Source organism: Astatotilapia calliptera, chromosome 8 (genome assembly GCF_964374335.1).
Source record: "Astatotilapia calliptera chromosome 8, fAstCal68.1, whole genome shotgun sequence".
In the NCBI taxonomy this organism is placed as follows: Eukaryota; Metazoa; Chordata; class Actinopteri; order Cichliformes; family Cichlidae; genus Astatotilapia; species Astatotilapia calliptera.
In genome coordinates, this window is record NC_137429.1 from 23,561,166 (window position 1) to 23,577,728 (window position 16,563).

Here is a 16,563-nt window from a genome sequence, read left to right on the forward strand (position 1 = left end):
ACACACAGTGAATGAAAGGAGGTGAGTGAAGAAGAAAAAATATGTGCATCATGGAAGATCCCTAGGATTATTGCAGCATAACTAAGGGGGGGTTCAGGGTCACCTTCTTCAGCCCTGACTACATGCTTTATCAAAAAGAAAAGTTTTTAGCCTCATTTTAAAAGTAGAGGAGGTTGTCTGTCTCCTGAACCCAATCTGGGAGCCGCATCCACAGAAGTGGGGCCTGAAAACTGAGGGCTCAGCCTCCCATTCTACTTTTAAGTATCCATAGAACTGCAACTAAGCCAGCAGTCTAAGAGCAAAGTGCTCTATTGGGGTGATACAGCACTGTGATGTCTTAAGATAAGATGGAGCCTGATTATTCAAGAAAGGGATATTTTTTGGCACACTTTGGACTTATGAGCTGAGCAGTGTTTAAACACCACAGCCGACCTGAGTATTGTTGAATATGTCCGTCCCTTTATAATCACATTGTACCCATGTTCTGATGGCTGCCTCCAGCAGTATGCAACGTCACAGAACTCAAATCACCTCAGACCTTTTTCTTGAAATCATTATCATGTGGCCTGCAAAGTCACCGCTTGTCAATCCAGTTTTTGGGATCAGGTGGAATGGGAGAGTCGCATCATGGATCTGCTGGAACTTTGTGATGCCATCATGTCAACATGGACCAAAATCTCTGAGATTAGCGCTTTGTTGAATCTGTGCTCTGAAGAATTAGGGTAGGTCTGTAATTGAGAAGAAAAACAAAGGCGTTCCCATAATAACAGAATGGATTTAGGAGTTTCATTGCTCACAGCTCTTGCATGTTCTGTCTGAATGATGACTGGTTGATTATGTGTTCTGCTGCTCCTACATTCAATGAAAGCATATTAATCAAGAAGACCGATGAAAGACTTTTTCAGTCTGCAGAAGAAGTTAATCAGATGTTGGTTATATCAGCTAGGGTGGTTATATGACACTGACATATGGCAACTTTTTCATGAGTAAAAGTAGACAAATAAATTAAAGTTATTAATAATATTTTATATTAATTGTCTTTTTTCCAGGCATTAACAGGTTTCCATTGGAGAACCCTGTCTGAGAAACATGGGGTTTCATGAGATAAATTATAGACTGGTGTAGAAACTCAAAAAGATTTGTTTTTCTTGCTGTCATGAGGGAAAGGGAATCTTTGCTCACATTCTTTAATGATATCTCGCCTGGAGCCGTGCTTTATGTCCACTGGGCAGCTTTATAGTGCACTGTAGCAGCTGGAAAAGGCAACACAACAACAGAAGGGCAGTGATAACATTCACACAAAGTGACTGAATGGGAACAATAAAACAAGTTACTGAATTTCACACCTCACAAAGACGACAGTCAGTGTTCTGCCCAGCACTCCAACCATAATAATCTAAGGTACAACAATAAAACATCTATATGTGGTCAAAGTCAAAATGTACAAAAACTGAAATATTTTAATTCCTTTTTAAATGGATTGTAGACCCACCAGTGCTGATCCAGCCAATTAAAAATGATGGAGTTAGGGAATCTTGAAACCATAAAAGCTGTACATGCCAGGTCTGTGCAATTATTTGTAATAGAACAATAATGTCAGCATTTAAAGAGGACGTTGAAACTGTACCAATAACTGTGAGCGTTCCCACTGCAGTTGCCAAGGTTCCAGCTGGAAACAGGAACCTGCTGGTTTTTGGAGAGTCCTGAGAGAATGTCAGAACGTTAAAAGAGTAAAAGAGCATAGGCACCATGTGTCTATATATAGTTTACACTGTTTGCATAAGTGCATTTTAACTATACAGGTAGGCGCTTCTCCTGCAACGCTCTTGGTTTGGTACACTTTGCTGGTGTTTCTTCATTCAACTTTTGCCGGCACGTTTATCTCAGTTTTCTACTTCCTGTAGTATCTTTCTGCGTATCCTGTGCATGCAGTCTGATATTCTTCTGTCTGTGTTGTTCCGACATCATCACAACAGTGTTGGTCCAGAATTAGCATTTCAACTGACCACCCACATTTTCTGAGCAATCAGTTAGCGTTAGCAAAGAAGTTAGCTAATGCTATTGAAAGCTACCACTACCAAACCAATGTGAGTAACCTAAATTTGGCTAACCACAAACCCAAGTTGATAATAGTATTATTTATACATTGTATAAATGGATAATGAATAAAGAAAACACCTGGGATGATTACCATTTGTTCCAGAAGAGAGATTATATAAATAAAAGCATTTCTTTTCTTTTTCCTCCACATTCTAAAGCTTGACATTGCAAAAATGGGCATTGTTGAGCCTGGATTTTTGTAGTGATGTAGGAACAACACAAACAACACCGTCAGGCTGGTAGCCGTTAACCTCTGGTCTTTCAGCTGAGCTGCCAGCCAAACTTCTTGATAAAAACTTTGCAGTGCAAGACCTCATGGTACACTCGCTTTCTCTCTACCTGTGACCCGGTAGGTGTAGTTTGTTCTCTCGTGTAGTTTGTTCTCTCCACCCTTCATCCAACATGACGGTCTAGCAGTAGCCTACAGACTTAACTGTTGGGTAGGGAGGCAGAGCAAGCCATCTATTAATCAGAAGGTTTGTGGTTTGATCCCTGGTTTTTCAGTCTGCATCCTAAATATTCTTTGGCAAGATACTAACTCCAAGTTCCTCTCCACTGGATTCATCACAGTGTGAATGTTCATATAAGCACTAAGAAAAAAGTGCTTGTATGAATGGGTGAATGAGCCATGTTGCATTAAGCACTTTAAGTACTTGGAGTGGAAATGCACCATATAAGAAGATTTAGACCGCAATGACCTGACTAACTGAGAACTTACACGGCTTTATGAGAACCAGTCCGTTACCCCAAAACACACACAGACACACTATGGTTTGCTGAGCTAAGCTGCAAATCTTAACATGGCTTCGTCCTCCATTGCACCTTAATAATTTATTTACTATTTCCAGTTTTTGTAAAGCACTTCTGTGGTGTTACCATGAGTTTGCGTTGACTTAACGCAGCCCCAGAGATAGAGAATGACACTTGGTGGATCTGGCACACTTCTACCTCTCCGAGGCTTGTGGAGTGCTCGGACTAACCATGCTAAATTCTTGGAGACAGTGGTCTGAGGGGGCACAAAACCTGAAACGCTGACTACAAAGTGGGACTAGCCTGATATGCAGTGACTCCATCATACTTGTAGACTGTTTCTACAGATGTGGTGTCAGTTCCATGTATTTCCATATATAAAATAACTGGTGGTACCAGCATGGCACCACAGAAATGGTGGGCCCAAAGCTGGGACCATTAATGCTAGTGTCTAGGTAAGAAATTTGCTCATTATTGGAAGATGGAGCCCATGGATTCTGCCCACCATAATTCAGTTATAATGGAAATTACCTGAACTTCTGCTCGTAAACCTGTTGAATAGCAGGTTTGATCTTGAAAGACACCAAAGCAGAACTAACTGCACGAGTAATTTTTGGTGGAAATGATTTATCACATCGACTTGGATAATCTACCTTTCAGCAGATCCTAACAGTTGTTCCCTTTATGGGCGGTCCAAGTTGTTTTGGTTGTACACAAATGAATACGGGAATGACAATGATGGCTGGCTTTTGTCTTACCAATGTGTAACAAAGTTTTCATTGCTATAATATCAGCACTGACATATCAACATCAGTAGTGACACTGCTATTAAGAGAAGCTAGGTGCTGCAACAGATGTTGTGTTCTGTGTTCTCACGTTTAAAGGAAATTCATACATTCTGGGAAAAAACAAACAAACTGTGTGACACCATAAATAACCAAAAATACATGGATGCATGCTGTTTGTGCTGAAATGTCAAGATCAAGTATGTTGTTTCCCATCTAGGCTGTGTCCATGACTCTATTATCCCTCCACCTCCAACCCAGCCATCAGTTGGCCTGACAGTGTCTGGCTGGATGCACTCTGCTGCCCATGACTGCTTTTGACATGCTGTTGCCTCTGATATAGTCTGAGCCATGATCCAACACTCCTGCCTACACAATTCTGTCATGCACATAAGTTAGCTAAAATGTCAAACTGAGAAAGCAAGGAGGAGCAGATACAGAAAGGTAAAGGAGGTGACACTGTGGCAACAACTCAGTGTTTGAATGTAATGTTTTTCATCCTCCTGCCTCTTGAACTTTGGATCAAGTGATGATGAATTTTGAACAGAGAACTCTTTCTTCATCACTAGACTAGACTAACTCATCATTGCAGAACATCCATCCAACCATTTCCACTTATCAAATTTACAGCCTGGAGAGGTCACCAGTCTGTTACAGGACAAACACAGTTCCCATACAGACACCCATTCAACCTATGGCTAATTTAGAATAACTAATTAACCTGAAATACAGGAAGCTGGGTTATCCAAAGTTTGGCTGGACTGCTGAGAGAAAGGTTCATCAGCAGCTTTAAATTTCTCCAAGTATGTAATGTATGAAAGTGTGTGTGTGTGTGTGTGAACATATGGAAGACGTGTTTGTTTTTGGGACATCTACGCTTATATTTTATATCTGAGGATCTTTGTAACTATGTTTAAAAAACTTTATACAAATAAAGTTATTATCGTATGATTATTTTTTATTGCATACAGCCTCTCTGAAATCCTGAAATGGACAACCAAAGTTCTACAAAAGGATTAGTGAGCACTGCTCCACACACTAAAACTTTAGAAATGAAGGAAAACAAAGAAGCAAAGAAAGAGCCAGAAAATACATTGAATCAATTGATGGCGTTCCAGGGAGCTCTTGATGAGAAGAAAAAGAAAATGAAGAAGGCAAACAAAGAAACTGAAAAGGCAAAAATGGCAATGAGGGAAAGGCAGAGAGCACTAGAAAGGGGAAACATGCAGTAAGCAAAGAGGGAAAAGGAAACAGCAAAGAAGACAACTGAATAGGCAAAACTGAAAATGAGGGACTGAAAAGTCCAGTGAGCTCTGGAAGAGGAAATACAGAAGGCAAAGGAGGAAAATGAAACAGTAGGGAAGGCAACAGAAATGACAAAGAAACAAATGATAGAAGTTTAGAGAGTGCTGGGAGAGAAGAAAAAAGAGATCCAGAAGCAAGTGAAAGCAAGTGAAGCAGCAAAACATGCAACTGAAATTGCACAACTGCAAGCTGAGGTAGCAGAACTGAAACCCGAAGAAGCAAAGATGGGACTGATGGAAATGCAGACTGAATTGGAAGTAGAGGACAAGGAAATAAAAACAGGCAAAGATGCAAACTGAAATCACAAAAAAAGAACTGATGGAATTCCAGAGAAAGCTCAAGGAGGCCAAAAAAGAAATCCAAGAAGCAAAGACAGAAAATGTAAAAGTGAACCAGGAAACTGAAATTGCAAACAAAAGGAAGTCATGGAAATCCAGACAGCACTGAAAGACGAAAAATTAGAAGCAAATATGGAAACTGGAATAGCAAAGAAGTACTGAACCGAATTGAACTGAAATGAAGTTCATTTATTTAAGTACAATCAAAGACTGCAGCAATCCATCTAATGCTTTGGATGTGTTGCCAGGAGAAAGTTTTTTTTTTCTCTTTAAAGAATATGGCAGGACAAATGACAAGACTTCAACAATGTTCTTTAGACCAACAAGATCAAAGGGGCGATAAGTCACTATCATGCACAGGACCAGGTTAGGTGCAAACCAAACACCACATACCAGCCGTAAAGCACGGTGGTGGAAGTATAACGATTCGGGCTTGTTTTGCAGCCAAAGAATCTGGGGGTTCCTTTATACATTGTGTCAACCATGAACTCCATTCTACACCAAAGTAGTTTAGAGTCAAACGTAAGGCAGCTAAGGCTTGTCGTTGATGTTAATTTAATAATGCGTTAAAATCTTTTGTATTAGCTTTATTAGTTAAAAAACACTAACTTTCAAGTCCACCTCATTTGGCACATGATCTGGTTCTTATATAGTGCTTTTCTACATTCATACTCCAATGAGAACACATTAAGCAACTCAGGGCTCAGTATTTTGTACAAAGACACCTTTTGCATCAGGATACTCTGGCAAACAGACTGGAGCAGCTCGGAATCAAAACACCAACCTTCCAGGTTAGTAAATGACCTGCTCCGCCTGCTGCCTGAGCTATAGCCCCCCTACCTGCTCAACCTTAGCACCTCAGCAACTTCCCTTGTAGTGTGAAATAATGGTGCATCAGCTCGTTTGAATCCTTGGGACCCCGCTCTCCCAGTTTAACTCTATTTTTGCTTTGTGTAATCAACAAAGTACCAGCCTGGGCTGATAAGCGGTACTGATTTTCTCCAGGAGGTTTAGGTCTTATCAGACAAGTTCCAGTGTTGTGATACCTGTTTTGACTGTCTCTCTCTCTCTCTCTCACACACACACACACACACACACACACACACACACACACACACACACACACACACACACACACACACACGAACACACACACACACATTTACAGTGTTGATTCCATATTTCAGATATCTGAAGTGTTTTCACAGATTCACATAAACACACAATGCACGTATCTAATTATTTACAAGTGACAACAACATTTTTATTTTTATTAAAAAGAAAGTTTTTTCTCAAAGATTTTTCTTTTCCTTTTAAACAAAGCATCTTAAACAGTTTGAGAAATGAAATGTCCTGTAAGAACACATCAGGAGTGGAGAGAAAACCTTAAGACTCGTGAGCTGGGTGACAGAAAGTACGCAACACCTCCCCCTCTGCTGAATGTTCCTCCTTTCCTCCAAGTTGGTGTGTTGCTGTTCCCGGCCCCCTGTGGCCTCATTATAACACAGACTGAAACACAGCAGCCATGTCTGATAGCAAGGACAACAGCACACGCACACACACACAGACACACATAACCTGAGAGAGCCTTGTTTTACAGACACTTGCTTTCATCTAAAACACAGATCGTTCCACACACTTAATGTCCGTTCAAAAACCAGAACGGAGTCACGAAACACATGCACGCTAAATAATAAGGAATTATATAACAAGACAAATACAGCTCTATAATTTTAGCTTCACTTCATTGTTTACATCCAACCCACACAAAATGTAGGATATACATCAATTCTCTCTAAACATTTGGAAAATGCAAATCGCATTCAAAACAGGAAACGCAACTATGGCAGCAATGTACATCATCATATTTTCCAACAGGATCTTTGAGATGGTTTCAGCTCTGCTTGGTCTTACCATCTTCATGTTCATATCCAAACTTTTATCAGCTTTTATCAGTGGAGAGGCATGTCACCTGCTCTAATAAACCTTTTAGGAGGCTAGACTGGTTAAAAATATTTACAGGTTCACAACTCTCTTTATATAGCATTTGGTTAAAAAACATACCAATAAAACACTCAATTTTAAATTGTTCCACAATGCAGCTCGACCCTTTTATTAAGTGGTTGCAGACATGCAACCGCTAACCACATGACGTTAACTTATCTGTCATTTTGGATGTGCGACAATCATGGCAACAATGTGAGCCCCAGTCCTACAAACCTTTTTGTAGCCCTTTGCTAGCTCAGATTTTTACTGTTGCTAGGCTAGTTGTTAGCAATTATTTACAGATAAACATGAACATCTACAGGCAACTGTGGAAATGTGTATATACGTATACATGTATTTTATGTTCACGTATGTGTGCTTATGTGTGAATGTGTACATTTTTGTACATGTATGTGCATATTTGCATGTACACATATTTTTTACAAACATACATGGATGTCTTATAATGTTTTCATCTTATCTATTTTAACTCTTTTTAATTATATTATCCCTCTGTTCAGCACTTTGGCCGACACTTGATGTCTTTTAAATGTGCTATATAAATAAAGATGACTTGACTAGATAAGGACTAGGAGGTTTTTGCTGCAGTGAGAGACTCTCTAGGAAGCCTACAAGAACCACTGCCAAACAGTCGAGGAATATGCATTTTAAGCTAGCAACTGGTGGCTGTATCATGGCCAAAACAGCATGCAACTTTTGAGCAATGTGCATGACATCGCGTGAACATTTTTGTTGGAAAAACCATTGTTGGCATGCAGAGCAGGAAGACATTTCTTGAGGTTGACCACCAGGTGTGCATTCATTTCAGGTGAGATTTTGGCTAACTCCTCTTTACAGAAACTTTAAATCCTTTCATGGCTATCACTTAGCAACTTGAAGCTCCCTCCAAAGATTTTCTATAGGATTGAGGTGTGGACACTGGCTAGCCTACTCTATAACTTTAATGGGCTTCTTCTTTAGTCATGTTAGAAGACCCATCTTTAGATTTTACGCCACATGCTGGTCCATTGGCCCCTTAATGCGGTGAAGTTGTCGTACCCTTGGTGGAAAAACAGCCCCGACTTTAGATGTTATTCCAGCTCCGTGCTTGACTGTGGGAATGGAGCTCTTTGTGTCATAACCTTTATGTAATGTGTTTTTCCTTCTGGATTTTTGGTCAATATTCTTTCTCTTTCTCTCTATTAAAATGAAACTGTCATAAAAATTAGAGACTGTTCATTTCTTTGTGACTGAGCAAGTTAACAAATTCAGCAGGTGATCACATAATTGTTTCCTCCCTCTGTATGTGCAGACTTAGAAACCAGTCTTCTTTTTTTGTGGATTTGAAACTAAATCTCATAAATTGTGATATATTATAGAAATTAAATTAAAATTTAATTAAAAAGTGCAGATTAAGTATTTTTATTTAAAAATGAGTAAAATATCTTTCAAAAAAACGATTAACAAAAACCTTATTAAAACATCTCTTCCTTTATGTGCACAGCTGTATTACTGTGTCATGCCTTTTGCGTATGCACTCCATTTAGCCTCTTTCTACAAAGGTGCTGCTCAAAATGTACAAGTTTATCATTCATATCATGACTAAGATCTGAGGCATGCAGATTACAACTTCATAATTAGCGGGCCGTCAGGTTAGCTGGGGTCAAACACTAATCTCAGTGCTAATTAAAATTTAGCTTGTGCAGCTCATCAAAACAATTAGTGGAGAACAATAATGAGAGGAGTGATGGAAGGAGGGGGACTGTGTGTACTTGTAGACTAGGATTCAATAAATGAGACAGAGGCTCCAACATGCTTTCAATGCCAATGGCACAGCAGTGGAATGGCCAGTGTGTATATGCCACCAAGACAGAAGGGTCCAATCCTGGGAGAAGATGAGAGGAAAGGGAGGAGAAGGAAGCAAGCGAGAGAGAGCGGTGTGGAAATACAAGAAAAGGAGCATCCAAATGTTTCAACAGACAGAAAGAACAACCGCTCACAGTCTGATAAGTTAAGAAAAGTGATGCTGGGACATTTCATTCAAATCTCTCTCCCTCTGCCTCATGTTCTTCCTCCCCACAGCCTTGTTTTCCTCTTGGCTACTTCTTCTTCCACAGAAGCAGCCGTCTGCCAATATGATCCCTCCTCAATCTTAAGGTGACACGAAAAAAAGGAGGGGAGGGCGGAGACTTGGCTGACAAAAGTACAGAGACAAAAGTAAACAAGTGCAGATGGTCTGCGTGTTGTTAAAGGACAGCGGTGGATGCGAGGTGAAGGACACGAATCTGCCGCCACCATTGCGGAAACTTTGCATTTCTCCTCTCGTCTTTTTCTTCTCGCTTTGCTTCCGCAGCCCAGAGGACGACCCTCAGAGACTTGCCTGCCTCGACATCGGCGGTCCATCTGTGTCTCCCTAAAACACACGCAGTAATACACACACTCCCAAGTGTTTCACACAATGTTTACATTACATTGGCCCAGCCTACAGCGGGAAACAGACAGCAAGAGAATACACAACTGACGGCTTCTCTCTGTACGAGTATTTATAGTACAGAGAAGAAAAACGCTGCTGGGACAGACTCACTCACTCCTTCATGGAATTTCCCCATCTTGGACGTCACAGACAAAAACGAACACCACAAAAATGACACTTATTCTGGGCACCTTTATAGCTGCATTACATAACGCAGCACATTCAAACAAAACAGAAGCATCAATCCAAAAATCAAACACCCACTGCTTGTAGGAGAAATAGATTTATTATTCAGGGGTTGTGAATATACATGCTCTGTTTTTTTATGATGTCTAAAGGTAAAGACAACATTCACAAGGCGGATCTTTTGTGCAACAGTTTCAGTAGACTCGCTCCTCACAGATAAAAGCATCATATGCAATGGTTTTTAAAATGTATGTACACGGTTACACACAAATCAACCGCCGCCAGGCAGGTCTCCTCTGTCAAATCCGTGTGTCGTGAACACAGGAGCTGGAACGCATGCCGGAGAGGTCCCTCTGCAAAATGTTATCGGCCCAGTTCATTTAAAGGGCTCTCAGCTTATCCTCTATTAGGGATCTTCTGGGGTAACGGTAAAGCTACAACTTTTTGCAAAGTTGCTACAGGTTTTTCAGATTGCCACTGTTGCTTAGCTCATCTGAGCATTTCTACACATTGATTTGAATTAAAACCTGGAGCTGATATTTGAGGTAATACCTGGTATTGCTGATAAAGAACAGGCTGGAGTAACAGATGTGGAATGGCTAGCAGGACGACACCCTCAAGATTCCTTAGCCCTACCCCTACCAACATCAGCTGCTAAAGCACCGCCATCCAGTGATGGCAAAGCCGGACTCACTAGCCACATCCAACAAAAAAAGAACTAGGCTTGAGCTGCAGGTCTTAGAAGAGCAGTTTTTGAGGATAACATGCTCGGTCAGTTTATTCAGCTGTCATTCTATCTGCGTGTTTGTAGTTCCGTCCAGGAGTAACCGGCGGAGCTCCTGTGGGTCGGTGACGGGCAGAGAGCACGTGAAGTCCTGACAGACGTAGGCTGTGGCTACACCGCGCAGCTGCGACATGGAGGAGAGGACGGGCAGGCGCTGGCACAGGAAACTCTCCGTGTCCCCATCAGCGAGCATCAAGACCTGAAAGAGCCAAGCAAAAAGTATGTGGCATCAGATTACAAGGACAGAACTGATCAACAAGGTGCAGTAAACATTTCTTTGACCATAAATCAGTTCGCCATTATGATAACATTTATGCTTCAAGATTAGGATAATGTTTGCATATAGAAGCGTACGTGCTGAATCTCTAATTAACAAATCGGGATTAAGAGAGGTTAATTAAACTCAATCCAAGCTCCAGTTAAAATAGTTAACATCTCATCTCCAGCTAGTACTTGGTAGACCATCCTCTGTCTCAAACAAGCCACTTTAACTCCTATGGTCTTCGCTTTAAATCAGGCTTCTTTTGATTGGCTGTCCCTCAAAGACAAAAGGTTTGAACAGCAGGTGGGTGTGGCTTCTACTCTGGGGTGTGGCTTCTATGCTGACATGTGCCTGATATGACCATATTAGTATGCTGCTCTCACTGACATCAAACAGAAGACATGCTGTTATGCTTGTAAATTAATAAAAGTGAACTGAGTTGAAGTATTGTGCATCTGCTCAAAGGCAGTGATTTCAGTGAAGCTAGCCCCTCCTGTATGCTAATTCCTAATGCATACACACATTTTGTTTTAGCATCATGGAAAACTGGAATTCTGTGTGTGGGACACAGGAATTACAGCTGAGAAGCAGAAAAATCAAACGAGTGCTGGAACAGTAAATAGAAACCATTTGTTTTAATACAAAAAAAAAAAAAAGAAAGTCAGTTGTCGCCATTTGGCCAAGCGTGAAAATGGTTTGAGTAATTGGATTGTCATTTTTATGTTACTTCCATCTGTGTGGCAGCAGTCCAGTCACTAAAGAAGAGTGTTACTGTCCGGGAGAAAGATGTTCAGTGTAATTACATCTTTAAACCATTTGTGTCAACGCATCATCTCGGCACACAGCGCGGCCTCGTGCTGATCATGATTGCTCTCTTTATTCCTTTAATACAGCTGTACTACTCCCATACACTCACCCAAAATAACCCTCCCAAAAACACCACATTCAAACGTGGGTCAGTGGCTGCTATGCTGTCATGCCCACACCAAGTCAAGAAATTATTATGTGTGTGTCTGTGTGGGGGATACAGTGGGGCAAAAAAGTATTTAGTCAGCCACCGATTGTGCAAGTTCCCCCACCTAAAATGATGACAGAGGTCAGTAATTTGCACCAGAGGTACACTTCAACTGTGAGAGACAGAATGTGAAAAAAAAAAATCCATGAATCCACATGGTAGGATTTGTAAAGAATTTATTGGTAAATCAGGGTGGAAAATAAGTATTTGGTCAATAACAAAAATACAACTCAATACTTTGTAACATAACCTTTGTTGGCAATAACAGAGGTCAAACGTTTACTATAGGTCTTTACCAGGTTTGCACACACAGTAGCTGGTATTTTGGCCCATTCCTCTATGCAGATCTTCTCGAGAGCAGTGATGTTTTGGGGCTGTCGCCGAGCAACACGGACTTTCAACTCCCGCCACAGCTTTTCTATGGGGTTGAGGTCTGGAGACTGGCTAGGCCACTCCAGGACTTTCAAATGCTTCTTACGGAGCCACTCCTTTGTTGCCCGGGCGCTGTGTTTTGGATCATTGTCATGTTGGAAGACCCAGCCTCGTTTCATCTTCAAAGTTCTCACTGATGGAAGGAGGTTTTGGCTCAAAATCTCACGATACATGGCCCCATTCATTCTGTCCTTAACACGGATCAGTCGTCCTGTGCCCTTGGCAGAAAAACAGCCCCATAGCATGATGTTTCCACCCCCATGCTTCACAGTAGGTATGGTGTTCTTGGGATGCAACTCAGTATTCTTCTTCCTCCAAACACGACGAGTTGAGTTTATACCAAAAAGTTCTAGTTTGGTTTCATCTGACCACATGACATTCTCCCAATCCTCTGCTGTATCATCCATGTGCTCTCTGGCAAACTTCAGACGGGCCTGGACATGCACTGGCTTCAGCAGCGGAACACGTCTGGCACTGCGGGATTTGATTCCCTGCCGTTGTAGTGTGTTACTGATGGTGACCTTTGTTACTTTGGTCCCAGCTCTCTGCAGGTCATTTACCAGGTCCCCCCGTGTGGTTCTGGGATCTTTGCTCACCGTTCTCATGATCATTCTGACCCCACGGGATGAGATCTTGCGTGGAGCCCCAGATCGAGGGAGATTATCAGTGGTCTTGTATGTCTTCCATTTTCTGATGATTGCTCCCACAGTTGATTTTTTCACACCAAGCTGCTTGCCTATTGTAGATTCACTCTTCCCAGTCTGGTGCAGGTCTACAATACTTTTCCTGGTGTCCTTCGAAAGCTCTTTGGTCTTGGCCATGGCGGAGTTTGGAGTCTGACTGTTTGAGGCTGTGGACAGGTGTCTTTTATACAGATGATGAGTTCAAACAGGTGCCATTCATACAGGTAACGAGTGGGGGACAGAAAAGCTTCTTACAGAAGACGTTACAGGTCTGTGAGAGCAAGAGATTTTCCTTGTTTGAGGTGACCAAATACTTATTTTCCACCCTGATTTACCAATAAATTCTTTGCAAATCCTACCATGTGGATTCATGGATGTTTTTTTCACATTCTGTCTCTCACAGTTGAAGTGTACCTCTGGTGCAAATTACTGACCTCTGTCATCATTTTAAGTGGGGGAACTTGCACAATCGGTGGTTGACCAAATACTTTTTTGCCCCACTGTACATGCGTGGTTCACCAGTCCTGCCTGCAGCAATGACGCTTTAAAAAAAGACAAAAACCCAAACAAATAATTTAAGTATGTATTCACAAGAATGTGAATTTGGGCTTCAGGTCACCAGAGAGAGAAAAACCGGCTGCCTGTCTTTGTGCATGTCTGTGTGTCACTGCAGTGTTGGACAGGCAGCAGAGCGAAGTTAAAGAGAGCTGCCCTGTCTGGTCCCTGGGCGGTTTCCTGTCAGACACGTGTCATTTCCTCCTGGCCCTGCACCACCTCTGGTTCACAACGGAGCGAGAAATGACAATACAAACAAGGAGCGGAGGGAAAAATGAGAAAAGGAAGGAGAAAGGAGACGAGATCGGACGACTGCAGGAGGGTAGAGGTGAAACTTCTTGAGTAGACTGACATGACCGTCGGTATAATAAGCTGACAACCAGAGGCAGTATAGGAAACAAACACTGGTTACAGGTTTGAATGATCGACAGAGTATCTGCAGTATATAAACATCTAAGACAAGCTTGAGCCAGGTAGGTTAAACCTCTGCACTGTTTTATCCACACAGCAGATGAACTTAATCAGGTCTTGTTTGTTTTTCCAATAATAAATTGTACGTTTGCTAGTAAGACAAATGACCACCTTATCCTTTAGCACAGCCTGAACTATCTTAGGAAAGCTTTCCTGTTGTTTGTTCAGGCAGTCTTCAGGAACATCTTGATGTATGCAAAATCATCCAGGTAAGGAAATCCCCCAAAGTAGTCTTATGGGTCTTCAGGAATAGTTCTCCAGACGTCCCCTTTCTCTTCTTTGGAGGTCGACTGCCTTTCGTTGTGTTCTTTGTCGAGATGCCGCACTGCTTCAATAGTGCTGAGGTCCAGGCGGGGAGGCCAATCCATGACTGACAGTGTTCGATAGTGTGCTTTTCTATCCAGATTCGCTGTTCCTGCACTGACCGTGTGTTTACACTGTCATGCTGAAAAATGCAGCCATTGCGATTCACATCCTTCCCAGTTGGTATTGAATGGTGGGTCAAAATCTGAAAGTACTTTCCTAGATTGATAAATTGCATCAATTTTGACAAGTTCTCCAACAACAGCTCCAAACCATGACAGAGCCTCCACCGTGTCTTACAGATGGCTGTAGACACTCACTATTGTACATCGTTGCTGACTTCCTGCCGACATTGGTTTAGTCCTGTTAGTCCAGATCTTGTGTAATGTGGGATACCTCAGCCTTTTCTCCCAGTTTCCCTTCCTTCAGAATGTCTTCTTGACAGCCACCATTTGACAGAGACCATTGTGCTGAATGCTCAGTAAACAACTGATGCATCTCTCTGATATTGTGTCAGGTCTTTAATAGATTTTTTCCTAATTGTTAAGGTCGTCACTTTCAGATACTGATACAATTCACAGAGATGTATAATTCCTAGATGATGCATCTTAATGAGTCCAGTTACCCTCCGACACTTCCCTTTTGCACAACTATATGGTTGACAATGAATATCATTCCCATCAAAGTCAGCTGTACTTTGCATTTAGTCCAAATTTGCTAACATGCTCAACTCTAATGGCAAACCTGTTAAACACAAACCTGCTAATCATCAGCATTACCCAGCTGTCCCTGTGATTCCTTAAATGCTGCTGTGCTGCAGTACTAACTCTTAGAGCTGCTAGCAAAGCATTTAATAAAAAGATCGAAACACTGTTTTGGTATCAGTGATAAAACAACATTAATATATCAGAACTGTGATCTGGGAATATTAGAAATGTCATCCCTTCACAGAGTACATAATGATCAGTATGAAGTATGGATTAAACATAAATAATGATACAGTAAAATATCACGGTCCTTCATCTTCCTATGGGTTACCCAGTGGCTAGAAACATCCATATTTAAATTGAAATAGGCAGTAACTCTGAAGTGCATACAGCAATGTGAAGCACATTAATCAACTTCACACATTATTAACACTGATTAATAATGCTAATACACACACTGACACTGCACTGCAATATACAGTATAGATATAAACAGAAATCCTGCTCTTTGCCTTTCAGATGTATGTTTTTGGTCTTCTATCTACAGCTGTTTTGACACAGTCATCAATAATGTATTGTTATTATTCCGATTAATTCAACCTGTAGTATGCGAGTGCACGTGGGGGTGTGTAGGACATGTTAATGTGAGCTTATCCGTGTACTGTGATCCACTCCGTACAATAACGCTGCACCCTGTTACATGTCCACATGTACAGGTGGCTGTAATAAACTAGAGCACACAGGTACTCCCGATCCTGCTTTCATCGCTAATTGTTCTTTAGTCATTAGACAAAATTGTCTGCTGGAGGAGACTCTCCTCTTCTGTAAGCGTGCCAGCCAGCACTCACCCGGGCCACCATGCGGAACTGTTTGCATCCTCTTCACCCCGTCTCAATGAGCCTTCTCATTCACTGGCTGTCTCAGAGCTCCCCAAGTGCTCCACTCAGCCATTTAGATGCTCATTTGTGCCGATAGCCATCTGCACTTCAAAAGCCAAAAAACTATCAATAGATTACGCCGCTCAAATCCATCCATCCATCCATTCGCTTCCGCTTATCCTTTTCAGGGTCGAGGGGGGCGCTGGAGCCCATCCCAGCTGTCATAGGGCGAGAGGCGGGGTACACCCTGGACAGGTCGCCAGTCTGTCGCAGGGCCGACACACAGGGACAAACAACCATTCACACTCACATTCATTCACACATTCACACCTAGTGACAATTTGGATTATCCAATTAACCTATCCCCACAAGCTGCATGTCTTTGGACGGTGGGAGGAAGCCGGAGTACCCGGAGGGAACCCACGCAAACACGGGGAGAACATGCAAACTCCACACAGAAAGCCTGATGTTGGAATTGAACTCAGGACCTTCTTGCTGTGCGGCAACAGTGCTAACCACCGTGCCACCGTGCTGCTGTGTTGAACTACTT

General features: G+C 41.9%; 1 protein-coding gene across 1 annotated transcript in view; it reads right to left on the reverse strand.

The window, feature by feature from the left end:
• Window positions 1–10,004: 10,004 nt before the first annotated feature.
• The window catches only part of spata20 (spermatogenesis associated 20), a 55,478-nt gene continuing 48,919 nt past the window's right edge, over window positions 10,005–16,563 (reverse strand). Inside the window, exon 16 of the mRNA XM_026177292.2 lies at window positions 10,005–10,906. Coding sequence (XP_026033077.2) covers window positions 10,712–10,906 — 195 coding nt within the window. The 3' untranslated portion in view covers window positions 10,005–10,711. The remainder of the gene's footprint in view (window positions 10,907–16,563) is intronic.